Here is a 14,931-nt window from a genome sequence, read left to right as displayed (position 1 = left end):
TTGATTCAGTTTTATTGATCATTCAGTTTGTGTTGCGCTAAACAGCTCATTCATCTGAGTCTAAGGAGAAAGTAATAGTAACTGCAAGAATAAAGTAACTGGTTATACGCTTTTTCTTTAGCCCTTGAAAGATACCTCCATGATTGGCAACATTAAAAAAGTGGTGCCACTGAAATAGTTTTGCTCTTGTAGAATAATGTGGCAAATTAAGTGTGTTTGAAAAAAGTACCTTTGCATTAAAAAACAAAAACAAACCTGATGTGGTGCTTCTAACTTTTTTTTTTTGTAGAGGAAGGGCTACATGGTATTGTCAGCTGTACAGCTTGTGGTCAGCAGGTGAACCATTTTCAGAAGGATTCAATCTACAGACATCCCACATTAAAAGTACTTATTTGTAAGGTATGTAAATGTTTGAGGTGTGTATACTGCCCTAAAATGTTTTTTTTTCTAGATGAAGGTGTAGCTTAATTATTTAAAAAAATCCATTTTGGAGAAACTTTCAGGGGCCGCATTCCAGTGGTGGGGTGGGGCTGAAGGCAAAAGGGGTGGGTCCGAAATATAAAAAATACCAGCGTATTGTAGCTTAAAGGTTCTGTTGCCAGTAACTAAGCCTTAGAGTGGCATTTCAACCTTTTAGAATGAGGGAAAAAATGAGGTGTGGCCATATGGGGATCCCAGGCGGGGTGGTTGTGGCTTCTGGGCCTGAGATGTGCTTTACATGCTCTCATATAAGTAAATGGCTGTCTTTTACTCATATGGGAAGATGTAAAGTACTGCACTTGCAGACACTGCAATGAGGTGGGTGGTACAAACCATGGGTCCACCTAGCCTCCTTTGAGAGAGACGTGAGGGTGTGTGTGTGTGTGTGTGTGTGTGTGAGAGAGAGAGAGAGAAAGAGAAAGAGAGGAAATACATCTCTGCACAGGACATACACATGCCTTCTTTCTCATTCTCCATCCCCAACAGATGCCTGCAATATACAGGCCCTTTCTCTGCACCTGCACTCCCAGCACGCTGCCATATTGTACTATTGTGAATTTTATTATTGACTGCCTTGAGCATGTTAATGGAAAGTTGGGTTATAAATGTAACAAATATTGGGCATTTTGCTAGTATATCCTGTTTCTTTATCCGATGGAAGTGAGTACATGGATGACTAGTTTTTGGCAAGGGTTTTAATAGATGTATAGTATATACATGAATATTCTATATTTCTGAGCAATAGCTTATTTTTTATGTATTTTTTTATATTGGGCCACAGAAATGAAATTAGTAGCAAAAAATAGGCAGCCTTCCATTGTGTTAATATTAGACAAACCTATTCAGTTTAATACACATTTGAGGTCAATAATGTTTACTGTATCTATATGATAATTAGACAGTGTAACTTAATTAATGTAACTGGAAAAAATAAAGTTTTATTTTTCGTAGACCTGCTTCAAATATTATATGAGTGACGATATCAGCCGTGATGCAGATGGAATGGATGAACAGTGTAGGTAGGTACAAAAGGATCCCTCCATATAGTACAATTTAGTTCTTAAAATGTAGAGCCAGGATCCAAAGAACCTTGCAACTAGTTCCCTGCACCGAAGGGGGCTTCTGTTTTTTAAATAGAAATTTGCTCCCTTGCTACATGGCAAGCTGTTCTGGAATTGAATTTCAGAAGCACTTTGTGCTATTGTCTGGGGCTTTGCTATTCAAAGAAATATATCAAAAACTCAAAACCTAAAATGGCTTTAGATTCTGACTAGAAATGTGAAGGCTTGGGAAAAAAACTCAAAAACTCGAAAAGTCACGACCCCCGCCCCCCATTTTTCAAGAGCCATTGTTGCCTGAAAATTGGAAAGATTGGTTTGGGTTATGAAATATTTTATTTTATAATAATGAATAAAATATTTAAGATAATGTGTTTATATATTGCTGCTTAGCCTTTACTACTGACAAATGATTTCTAAAAACCATGTAATAAAACATTTATAGAAAGGTTAGAGATGTAAATCTCTGGAAATAATGAAGCCATGGGGACAAATGTTTTTTTAATCCCCTCTGTAAGATTCGCAGCATAGTTATTTCTTCAAATTCCTTATTAAAATTATTGATCTAATGTTTTTTACTAATAGACATTTAGGGATGCTCCAAGTCCTGCCACTAGAATAAACCCTCTCTATTTAAAAGAAACTCAGTAGCCTTGTTCCTATGGCATAGGCATGGAATTGATACCACCACTAGCTACAGCCTTTCAAAAGAAAAAATAAAATGTTTATTTATCAAATTAATTTACAAATGGGTATAAAATGTCACTCCTCAAGTAATAGGTTGAGAGGTTCTTAAATGAAAGGTTCTTCAATTAAATATGTTGCTTCCAATTCCTAATAGATGAGAGAGTGTTTCCCAGCTAAATGAAATATCAGTAGCTTTTCTTTCAGACCAGATTTCCCTAAACTCCACCTCACAAACAACAACAGGTTTAGGAATTTCCCTAAGCTTCCTTAAAAAAGGGAACAGATGCTGTACACCAATCTACCTCTGCCTCCAGTTCTTCCTGCTTCTTCTGCCTTCTAGGATGTCAGATGTTTCCGGGACTACTTGCTGAAGTTCCTTCTGGTCAGGCATAAAATAGGAACCTCAAATATGTTAAGTATAATTTGGTTTACTCATAGATTTATCATGTTTGATATAATACATTTAAAAGCATAGTTCATTCAGACAATCATTACAAATTTACTGAGTTTACTTTTTAAAGTTTAATGATAATTTTATGAGCAAACCATAATATCTTATATGTTCCTAAAGCAGCCTTCCCCAACCTGATGTCCTCCAGATGTTTTGGACTGCAGCTCCCCACATTCCTGACCATTGGCCATGGTGCCTGGGGCTGTTGGGAGCTGAAGTTAAAAACATATGGAGGGCACCAGTTTAGGGAAGGCTGTCCCAAAGCAACAAAGTGACTTTAGATCTGTATTACATATTTTTCATTTTTTCAAAAAAAAAAAAAAAAAAACCCTGTTTTTTCCGGAATACCACTTGGGAAAAAATGGTTTTCTATGGTGTCAAAATTTCTGGAAATTTTACATCTCTAGTTCTGACCTAAATTATTAATACCATCTTTACAGTAGCATTGTCAGCCTTCCACAACCTATTGCCCTCCAAATGTTTTGGACTTCAACTCCCATCAGCCCCAGGCACCATGGCCAATAGTCAGGAATGCTCAGTCCAAAACTTCTGGAGGCCACCAGGTTGGGGACGGTTGGTATGCATCAATGTTAAAAGTTGATTAAAACACGTGTGTGGGTATGGTATTCTTGTATGTTTTCTTGCTAGTAAAAGTATATGCCAACCTAATTGGTTAAGTGATCTCTAAACAGAAATAAACTGGAAGTTCATGCTCCCACTTATTTAACTTGAATTTGGTCTACCTGTAATGCATGATGGAACAAAATGGAGGAGGGTGAGAGTACTAATTTAGTGGTGCAGGACCTTCTTGAGGCAAGTGCATCACTATCATTGCCTAAGGACATATCCGTGGGAACAGTGCTAAAAATGCAATTCACTGCATATATATTCAGGAGTAAGTCCTATTGACTACAAGTGAGGCTTACTCCCAGATAAATGTGTATCAGATTGCAGTGTAATTTTCCCAATTTTCATTGTAGTAGATAACAGGGATAGAGTCTTGTCTTCGGAAATAGCTTCTTGCATTTTAGTAAAATATTGTTATAAGTGATAACTGCCTTTGGATATTTATGTAGTAGAATTTTCCTTTTTTGTCTCTAGCAATGCATTTTTAAAAAAATGTTCAAACTTTAATTTCAGATGGTGTGCTGAAGGTGGAAACTTAATTTGCTGTGACTTTTGCCATAACGCCTTCTGCAAAAAGTGTATATTGCGCAACTTAGGCCGAAAGGAGCTGTCAAACATAATGGATGAAAATAACCAGTGGCACTGCTATATTTGCCAACCAGAACCTTTGCTGGACTTGGTTACTGCTTGTGATAGTGTATTTGAAAATTTAGAACAATTATTACAGCAAAATAAAAAGAGAATCAGAGTTGACAGTGAAAAAAGTAAAATGTATGACAATACACTTAAATATTCTTCAAAGAAAAATAGCTCAAGTTGTAATGGAGAAGACAAGAAATTAGATCATCCATATTCTGGTGCTCTAACCTATTCCTACAAAGCATTGATGGTGCCAAAAGTCCTGCTTAAAAAAACAAAAAAACTGGTTGAAACAACAACAAACATGAATGCTAGTTTTGTAAATTTTTTGAAGGATGCAACTGAAAATTCTGAAATAAATCCCACAGTGCACTTACGTCAGCTGAAGGCTTTTAAATCTGTGTTGAGTGACATCAAAAAGGCTCATGTGGCTTTGGAGGAAGGCCTGAATTTGGAGATTCAAGCTCTGGATGCTAAAATCAAGCTAAAGAATACCAAAGAGAGAGAAACGGAAATTAAATTGGATAGCAAAGAAGTAAAGAAAACAGAAGGAAAAGAATTCAAAGAACATAGAATCTCATCAGAGGTCAGTGAGCATATAGATCAGAGTGTACCAACAACGGAACGAACAGGAAGCAAAAAATCCAACGGCAAAGATAAAAAATCCGGGAAAAGTGATGAGCTTCAATATGAACCCAACAGCACTGAAGCAACTGATATGGATATTGTATCTGTTCCATCATCTGTTCCTGAAGATATCTTTGAATCTTGTATGGAAGCACAGAAAGCAGGTGAACAGGGCACTGGAAATATAAAATCTAAAGATAGTAGAGGAGGAATGAAGTTGATAGCTTCTACAAAAGTTAAAAAAGAATTGGTTGTGAAACTGACTCCAGTTTCCCTTTCTAGTTCTGTAAAAGCTGAAGATCCAGATGGAAAACCAGAAAAAGGAGAGAAGAGAGAAAGTGGAAAAGAAAATTGTGGTACTGAACCTCCACCTGAAAATAAAGTATTTTCATTGGTAGAAGATCATGACCTCAGAAGGTCTCCTCGTGTTAAAACCACACCTCTGAGGCGTCCAGCGGATATAAACACTTTAACATCTAATTCAGAAGAGGACAGCAATGATGCATACAGTGAAAAACATAGAAGAAAATCTGCACAGTCCAAAAGAAAAAAAGATAAGCAGAATTCTCCTGATAGCACTGTTCGCAGTCCTCAGTCTAACAGACCACATACAATGGACCAAAGTTCTGATTCTGATGAGGTACCTGCAGTCCTCCAAGAAGTAGCCATGATGAGCCACAGTTCTTCAGATGTCGACAGCAACAGTGAAATGCCCAAGGATATGTTAAATGCTTTAGAGAAACAACCAGTGAAAGAGGACAATGGAAAACGAAAACGAAAAAGTTCCAGTTCTGGATCAGATACGGATGCTAAAAAAGGCAAATCAAGTAAAGATTTAGCTGCTGCTAAAAAGAAACGCCAGAGCTGTTCAGATTCTTCTAATTATGATTCCGAGTTAGAAAGAGAGAATTTGAGTAAAGCTGAGCATGCAAATAAAGGCCCCAAGGGAGATAATGATGGTTCTTCGGAAGAGGAGCCAAATAAAAAAGGAAAAAGAAATTCAAAGCAGCAGCAGGGTGAATTGTGCAATGAAGTTGATGATGAACTCTCTGCTCCAGATAAAGAGAAGGTAGGCAATTCTTTGGAAGACGTACCTTGTAAAGAGTTGCCTGTTAAGGAGAAGCGAACAAGGGATTTCAAAGAGAGGGCCTCCAGAGGTAAACAGAATGTGTCATCTGAAAAAGAAGAAGGTAGCATTTCAGGCAAGAGAAGCAGACCTTCAGCAAAGGAAGGACGGTATTTATCTTTGGATGATACAGGGCAGTCTCTAAAGCAACATCAGAGTGGTGAGTCCTCAGATGATGCTAGAAAGAAGGCTAAAAAAGGCACAAAACAAAAGGAAACTATGAATCAGAGAAAAGCCTCTGAAAAGGGTCAAAGTGATTCTTCTTCTGAAATAGAGAAGCCTTCTGATAAAGAGAGTTCCGGTGCTTCTGGAAGTAATAATACTCAACAAAGTACTCTTGAGGGAAAGTTCAGAAGGAACTTGAGAGAGAGAGTTTCTAAGAAGCCCCAAAGTAATAATGCTTCAGACACTGAGCAGTCTCCCAAAAATGAACAGGTCTGTGATACTTCAGAAGATAACATAAATACAAAAGAAAATAATGCCAAGGAAAAGAAAAAAGCAAGTCCCAAAAGAAGAAATTCCAAAAATACAAGAGGTGACTTACTGTCCTCTTCTGATGAAGACTTCAATGAGCAGAAAAAGAACAAAAAAAGAGGGGCAGCCACTAAGGGAAGTAACAAAGGTAATCATAAAGAAAGAGGGAAAACTGATGTGAAAAAAACAAAGAATGAAACCGTCACTACCACTGCTACATCATCATCATCAAATGAAGCTGAAAATGAGGACCTGAATTCAGCAGGCGAGGAAAGCGGTGATGAGCAGAAAATTAAGCCGGTGACAGAAAGTTTGTTGGCAGCTACAAAAATTGGATTTTGTCAGTCTTCAGGTGTGCAAAAAGATTTAAGTCTAAATTTTGGTTGTTATTTATTAATACAGAAAAGTTTTTATAGGCCTGTGAGCATAATCTAAAAATTCTAATGCTTCCTTGATAAAGCAATATAAGGCCTGTAAACTTTGAAAATTTACATTTTCAAGTGTGGTGTGTGTTTGGGTTTTGTAGTTTCAAGGATATTAGTTTTCATTTAGACTGGTGCTAAATTGAAATGAATGAAATGTTGATTTGATATTGCACCTAAATATGGGAAATGCAGTACCCTATTTCCCACAGTGGCAAACCAGATGCCTCTGGAAAACCCACTAGCGGGACAGAAGGGCAGTACCCCTCTCCTGCTGTTGCTCCCAAGCAATTAAATTGGCAAGAAAAATGGCTGATTTTAAATCTAGCTTTCTAATGATGTTACTTCATGTATTTCCTAAGCAATAAGAAGTCTGACCACTTTATTTATTTATTTCATTTCATTTCATTTCTATACCGCCCAATAGCCGAAGCTCTCTGGGCGGTTCACAAAAACTAAAACCAAACAACACACAATAAAACAATTTAAAATATATAGAACATTAAAACCACAATATAACAATACAACCAAATAAAACCTAGCAGCAGTACAGGAGTTTAAAATACAGATTTAAAACAGCAAAGATAAAAATTTAGAAAGCTAAAATGCCTGGGAAAATAAAAAGGTCTTCACCTGGCGCCGAAAGGAGTACAATGTAGGCGCCAGGCGAACCTCACTAGGGAGCTCATTCCAGAGCCAGGGTGCCACAACAGAAAAAGCCCTCCTCCTAGTAGCCACCCGCCTCACTTCCTTTGGCAGGGGCTCACGGAGAAGGGCTGCTGCTGATGATCTTAAGGTCCGGGCAGGCACATATGGGAGGAGGCGATACTTCAGGTAACCTGGCCCCAAGCCGTTAAGGGCTTTGGATGTTAACACCAGCACTTTGAATCGGGCCCGGAAATGGACTGGCAGCCAGTGCAGCTGGAAAAGTACTGGCGTAATATGAGCTCGCAGGCCAGTCCCTGTTAACAATCTTGCTGCCCTATTTTGGACCAGCTGAAGTTTCCGGACCATTTTCAAAGGCAGCCCCACGTATAACGCATTGCAGTAATCCAGACGAGAAGTTATCAGAGCATGGATAACTGTAGCTAGGCTATCTCTGTCCAGATAAGGGCGTAGTTGGTATACCAGCCTAAGCTGATAAAAAGTGCTCCGTGCCACTGAGTTCACCTGCGCCTCAAGTGACAGTTCTGGATCCAAGAGCACCCCCAAACTACGAACCTGATCCTTTAGGGGGAGTGCAACCCCCTCCAGAACAGGTTGAATATCACCTAGCCGGGCAGACGAACCACCCACTAACAGTACCTCCATCTTGTCTGGATTGAGTTTCAGTTTATTAGCCCTCATCCAGTCCATTACCGTGCCCAGGCACTGGTTCAGAACAGCCACTGCCTCACCTGGTTTTGATGAGAAAGAGAGGTAGAGCTGGGTGTCATCCGCATATTGATGGCACCTCAGCCCACACCTCCGGATAACCTCCCCCAGCGGTTTCATGTAGATGTTAAACAGCATGGGGGATAAAATAGAGCCCTGTGGAACCCCATGGCACAATTGCCATGGCACAGAGCAATAATCCCCCAGCACCACCTTCTGGAATCGGCCATCCAAGTAGGAGCGGAACCACTGTAGTGCAGTGCCTCCAACTCCCAACCCAGACAACCTATCCAGAAGGATACCATGGTCGATGGAATCGAAAGCCGCTGAGAGGTCCAGGAGAATCAACAGGGTCGCACTCCCCCTGTCCCTCTCCCGGCAGAGGTCATCCCACAGGGCGACCAAGGCAGTTTCTGTTCCAAAACCAGGCCTGAAGCCCGATTGAAATGGATCTAGATAATCCGTTTCATTCAAGAGTGCCTGGAGCTGTCCTACAACCACCCGCTCAAGCACCTTGCCCAGGAAGGGGATGTTGGCCACTGGCCTATAATTGTTAACATCCTCTGGGTCCAGGTTAGGCTTTTTCAGGAGTGGTCTAATTACTGCCTCTTTTAAAGCAGCAGGCACCACTCCCTCTCTCAAGGAGGAATTTACAACCTCCTGGACCCAGCCGGACAACCCCTCCTTGTTTGATTTAATAAGCCATGAAGGGCAAGGGTCAAGCACACAAGTGGTCAATCGGACTTGGCCAAGCACCTTGTCCGCATCCTCAGGCCTCAGTAACTGAAACTCAGTAACTGAAATTAATTAAGTTAATTTCCAAGTAAATTACACTTTCATTTTTACAACCAGGCTTTGCATCTCTTTGTTCCACTGTATATATTTTTCATGCTTTCCCTGTTTTTATCAATAGAGGGAATGTCTTTAAAATATTCCCATATTGGGTCTTTCTTATGACCAGCAGTGTGACTGTTCCAGAGGTTAGGTATGGGTGTAGAGGAACCTGCCCACTGGACAACATTACATTTTCTTCCTCTTTTCTGTGTTGTACTTTTCTGCATCACTCTTCCTTGCCCCCCCCCCCCCCGAAAGTAGCAAATAAAAATGAAATGTCCATGACTGATAGGTCGAAGGCCTGTAGTTCCTGGACAGACTAGAGCAGATTATTTTCATCAGGTGAGAATGCAATTTGTTTGGTAGGTAGAGTGTCAATAATCATATTTAAGAAATAACCAAAGTGGTTCTACATTTACAAAGAAAAGCCTCCTTTAACTCAGTGTACTTGGTAGGGTCGTTGGTTTAGTTTAGAGGGTATTCATATTTGCAAAATGATCAAATTGGTTGTTCATTTAACCTCATTGTACCTCCTTTAATTCAGTGACCTGATTCCCACATAACAACAACCATGTGTTGTTGGGGTAGTGCAGAAGCTTGCTGCCTCCTGCCCTCCGCTTCCCCTTTGCATCTGGTTTAGCAAACAACCCAGGAACGCCACATTCCTGGGTTGCTTGCTGCACTGTCTGAACCCTGTACTCTGGGTTGTTGAGGGAGAAACAATCCAGAGTTTTAAGCCATGGTTTGTTGTTGGGTTAAAACACTGAGTTGTTTCTCCCTTAACAACCCAGAGTGTGGGGTCACTTGCCACACTGAACAATCCAGGAATACAGCATTCCTGGGTTATTTGCTAAACTGGATGCAAAGCAGAAGCAGCAAGTGGGCATGAGTGGGATTAATTAACCCTTAGTTGGTTGTTAGAGCTAACTTGCTTTTATTCAGATTATTTAATATTAACTTAGTTATTTTTTAAAAAGAAACAGCAGTTCTATGCTTTAAAAAATAAATATCTGATTTAAATCAGATTTTTTTAAAAAAATCAATTTTTACCCCCCTATTTCCCAGCAAATGGTAGACATAGATAGTAACATCCGCCAAGATTTTCTCTAACCCCCTTTTGAGCCATCTAAGCTAATGGCTGTCAAGACATCTACAAATTCCATAGGTTAATGATGTGATGTGTGAAGAAGTACGTAATCTGTGGATTTGTGAACTTGTCATTACTACAGTTTGGTAAATGGCTTCTTCATCTAGGCCTGTGATAGTATAACAAAAATGGGTGTCACACATTGTTATAATTTGGCTTGTAAAAATTAGCCTACGGACTTTAAGTGTGTGCCATATTGGGCCAGGATTCAAATGGCCCTCCTTGCACATGGTGTGTGGGAAACACTGACTCTGCAATCCTATACCACGTATTACTATCAACAACAAATGTTCTCTGAGCAGATTGTTGTTGTTCAGTCGTGTCCGACTCTTCGTGACCCCATGGACCATATAGCGCGCCAGGCCTTCCTGTCCTGCGCTCTCTCCCGGAGCGTGCTCAAGTTCAAATTCATTGCATCAGTGATGCTATCTAGCCATCTCATCCTCTGCCGTCCCCTTCTCCCTTTGCCTTCAGTCTTTCCCAGCATCATGGTCCTTTCCAGAGAGTTTTCTCTTTGCATTAGGTGGCTAAAATATTTGAGCTTCAGCTTCAGTATCTGTCCTTCCAATGAGCAGTCGGGGTTGATTTCCTTTAGGATGGACTGATTTGACCTCCTTGCAGTCCAGGGGACTCGTAAGAGTCTTCTCCAGCACCACAGTTCGAAAGCATCCATTCTTCGGCACTCAGCCTTCCTTATAGTCCAGCTCTCACAGCCATACGTTGCTACTGGGAAAACCATAGCTTTGATTAGACAGACCTTTGTCGGCAAGGTGATGTTTCTGCTTCTTACTATGCTGCCTAGGTGTGCCATAGCTTTCCTCCCAAGGAGCAAGCGTCTTTTAATTTCATGGCTACAGTCACCGTCTGTGGTGATCTTGGAGCCCAAGAAAATAAAATCTGTCACTGCTTCCATTTCTTCCCCTTCTATATGCCAGGAAATTATGGGGCCAGATGTCATGATCTTAGTTTTTTTAATGTTGAGTTTCAAACCAGCTTTTGCACTCTCCTCTTTCACCCTCAACAAGAGGCTCTTTAGATCCTCTTCGCTTTCTGCCATTAGGGTGGTATCGTCTGCATATCGGAGGTTGTTGATAATTCTCTCGGCAATCGTAATTCCGACCTGTGATTCATCCAACCCGGCGTTTCTCATGATGTACTCTGAGGATAAGTTTAATAAGCAGGGTGACAATATGCAGCCTTGTCGTACTCCTTTCCCAATTTGGAACCACTCGGTTGTTCCATGTCTGGTTCTTACTGTTGCTTCTTGACCCTCGTACAGGTTTCTCAGGAGACAGGTAAGGTGGTCTGGTACTCCCATCACTTTCAGAATTTGCCACAGTTTGTTGTGATCCACACAATCAAAGGCTTTAGCGTAGTCAATGAAGCAGAAATAGACGTTTTTCTGGAATTCTCTTGCTTTCTCCATGATCCAGCGAAAGTTGGCGATTTGATCTCTAGTTCCTCTGCCTCTTCGAAACCCAGCTTGTACTCCCAGTAGTTCTCGGTTCTCATACTGCTGAAGCCTGGCTTGTAGGATTTTGAGCATCACCTTGCTGGCATATGAAATGAGCGCAATTGTGCGGTAGTTTGAACAGTCTTTGGCGTTGCCCTTCTTTGGAATTGGAATGTAAACTGACCTTTTCCAGTCTTGTGGCCATTGTTGAGTGTTCCAAATGTGTTGGCATATTGAGTGCAGCACTGTAACAGCATCATCTTTTAGGCTCTTAAATAGCTCAGCTGGAATACTGTCATCTCCGCTAGCTTTGTTGTTACTAATGCTTCCTAAGGCCCACTTGACTTCACTCTCGAGGATGTCCGGCTCAAGTTCAGTGACCGCACTCTCATGGCTATCAGGGACATTCAGATCTTTCCTGTATAGTTCTTCTGTGTATTCTTTCCACCTCTTCTTAATCTCATCTGCTTCTGTTAGGTCCCTGCCTTCTTTGTCCTTTATCATGCCCGTCTTTGCACAAAACGTTCCCTTGAGATCTCCGATTTTCTTGAAGAGATCTCTAGTCTTTCCCATTCTGTTGTTTTCCTCGATTTCTTTGCATTGTTCATTTAAGAAGGCCTTCTTGTCTCTCCTTGCAATTCTCTGGAACTCTGCATTCATTTGGATATATCTTCCTTTTTCTCCCTTGCTTTTCACTTCCCTTCTTTTGTCAGCTACTTGTAAAGCGTCATCAGACAGCCACTTGGCTTTCTTGCATTTCTTTTTCTTTGGGATGGATTTCGTTGCTGCCTCCTGAACAATGTTACGGACCTCCGTCCATAGTTCCTCAGGCACTCTGTCTATCAGGTCTAATCCCTGAAATCTATTCCTCACCTCCACGGTATATTCATAAGGGCTATGATTGAAGTCATACCTGAATGGTTTAGTGGTTTTCCCTACGTTCTTCAATTGAAGCCGAAATTTTGCAACAAGAAGCTCATGATCTGAGCCACAGTCAGCTCCAGGTCTTGTTTTTACTGACTGTATAGGGCTTCTCCATCTTTGGCTGCAAAGGACATAATCAGTCTGATTTCGATATTGACCATCTGGTGATGTCCATGTGTAGAGTCGTCTCTTGTGAGAGCTTCGGCTATTGGGTGGTATAGAAATGAAATAAATAAATAAATAAATAAATAAATGAAATTGTGCTGTTGGAAAAGAGTGTTTGCTATGATCAGCGTGTTCTCTTGGCAAAACTCTATTAGCTTTTGTCCTGCTTCATTTTGTACACCAAGGCCATACCTGCCTGTTATCCCAGTGATTTCTTGACTTCCTACTTTAGCATTCCAATCCCCTATGATGAAGAGGACATCTTTTTTTGGTGTTAGTTCTAGAAGGTGTTGTAGGTCTTCATAGAATCGATCAACCTCAGCTTCTTCGGCCTCAGTGGTTGGGGCATAGACTTGAATTACTATGATGTTGAATGGTTTGCCTTGGATTCGTACTGAGATCATTCTATTGTTTTTGAGATTGTACACCAGTACTGCTTTTCCCACCCTTTTGTTGACTGTGAGTGCTACTCCATTTCTTCTAAGGGATTCTTGCCCACAGTAGTAGATATGATGGTCACCTGAATTAAATTCGCCCATGCCTGTCCATTTTAGTTCACTGATTCCCAAGATGTCGATGTTCAGTCTTGCCATCTCATGTTTGACCACCTCCAGCTTACCTTGATTCATTGATCTTACATTCCAGGTTCCTAAACAATATTGTTCTTTACAGCATCGGATTTTCTTTTCACCACCAGACACATCCACAGCTGAGTGTCCTTTTGGCTTTGGCCCAGCCGCTTCACTCTTTCTGGCGCTACTTGGAAATACCCTCTGCTCTTCCCCAGTAGTATATTGGACACCTTCCGACTTGAGGGGCTCATCTTCCGGCGTCATCTCTTTTAGCCTTGTGATATGTTCCATGGGGTTTTCTTGGCAAGAATACTGGAGTGGGTTGCCATTTCCTTCTCCAGTGGACCACATTTTGTCAGAACTCTCTGCCATGACCTGTCCATCTTGGGTGGCCCTGCACGGCATAGCTTATGGCTTCACTGAGTTACGCAAGCCCTTTCGCCACAACAAGGCAGTGATCCATGAAGGGGGAGCAGATTACAAAAGCTAAAAAAATACAACACAAAACAAAGAGCACAGAAATAACATATATAAAACATGCATAAAATCTAAAAAAAAAAACCCAAAACACTTGCCTCAGAGTAAGCCTACTTAACTTAAAGCAATGTACTTCTGAGCAGGCATGTATAGGATTACAGTGTGAATTTCCCTTCCAGCTGCAGACACCACATTGATTGTCACCTTAGAAGGTCTACTGGAGTTGGGCACAGAGGGCTGTTCTAGGAAAGGGACTGAACATCACCAGTGCATGCATGTGATACCGTGTTTGGATCTCTTCCCATCTCTTAAATTGAGTAGAATTACATTACTCACATAACTGAAGTCTTAAAGTTTTTGGTCTTATTTAGGAAGTCATCCTACTTAAAAAAAGTAGAAGGATAGAGAGTTCTGTTATCATAGAATAGTAGAGTTGGAAGGGGCCTATAAGACCATCGAGTCCAACCCCATTTATATCACAACAGAAAAATGGCTTTAGAGAGATAATGTGGAAAGAAAAAAGGTAGATGGCTTTGTGGCTCCAGCTATTGCAAAATCTTTTATATGAAGACCTACTTGAATCTGTGAAAATTCCTTGAGTCCTACTATTTTCCAGAAAACGCCATTAAAAATTATTAACAATACCCTGGCAATTCCAGGATCCGTGGTGGTGTCTGCTATTGGCTATGAAAATGTCTGTATTTTTACTTCTCTGGAAAAGCAAGGCTACATGTATTTAGGTGTATCATACTAGCTCTTCTACGTCTGTGTGTATGCGTGTGCTTTTCATTTTGTTCATAAGGGTGATGACCAGTTCTGGGTAAGGATATGAAAAGACTTTACCTATTTGGGAAGACCGAGTTTCTGGCATGTATCGTTGTCTTTGAAACAGGGAAATGTAGGTCCTCTGTGAATCAAAATGGAGGGTTCTTAAGGGCGAATGAGCAACACTTCATATTTGAATATACTATGCCCAATATAGGGGCACTTACCTTCCTATGCTATGGTAAGAAAATCTCTGTTGGTCATGAGCACAGTAGGAACTACCTTTCTTTGTCCTGTCTTCATCAGCCACTTTGGCAAGTGGGGCTTAACCTGATATCTTCAGAAGATCAGCACATTCAAAACTTCAACTGAATCTGTTTCAAAGCATATCGTGGGCTGCTGTTACTTAAATGGAGACTCATACTCATACTTTAATAAGCAAAGTAAGGAGACCACATTGAAAAAGAAAAAGTTTCCAACAAAATGCTGAGCATAAAGATTTGGAAGCCATACACACAAAGAAATAAGAGTTTGAGACAAACATCTTTAATCCTTAACCTTGTGGTGCATCTCTCATGTCCATGTAACCAGCACTGAGATAGAGACCATGAAAGAGGTATCAGTAGTAG

At 40.7% G+C, this 14,931-nt stretch overlaps 1 protein-coding gene across 8 annotated transcripts in view; it reads left to right on the top strand.

The window, feature by feature from the left end:
* The window catches only part of ATRX (ATRX chromatin remodeler), a 137,148-nt gene that overhangs the window by 34,847 nt on the left and 87,370 nt on the right, over positions 1 to 14,931 (top strand). For all 8 annotated transcript variants that reach the window (XR_014784880.1, XM_084814220.1, XM_084814216.1 and 5 more), the window contains 3 exons: positions 290 to 399; positions 1,432 to 1,499; positions 3,817 to 6,521. Coding sequence is in view for 7 of the 8 variants with exons in the window: in XM_084814220.1 (XP_084670346.1) it covers positions 290 to 399; positions 1,432 to 1,499; positions 3,817 to 6,521 (2,883 nt within the window). In the remaining variant the exon portion in view is untranslated. The remainder of the gene's footprint in view (positions 1 to 289; positions 400 to 1,431; positions 1,500 to 3,816; positions 6,522 to 14,931) is intronic.

This window comes from Heloderma suspectum, chromosome 9 (genome assembly GCF_057233095.1).
Source record: "Heloderma suspectum isolate Gila_16-S chromosome 9, 16-S_ref, whole genome shotgun sequence".
NCBI classification, from domain to species: Eukaryota; Metazoa; Chordata; class Lepidosauria; order Squamata; family Helodermatidae; genus Heloderma; species Heloderma suspectum.
This window is presented reverse-complemented; position numbering and strand designations above follow the sequence as displayed.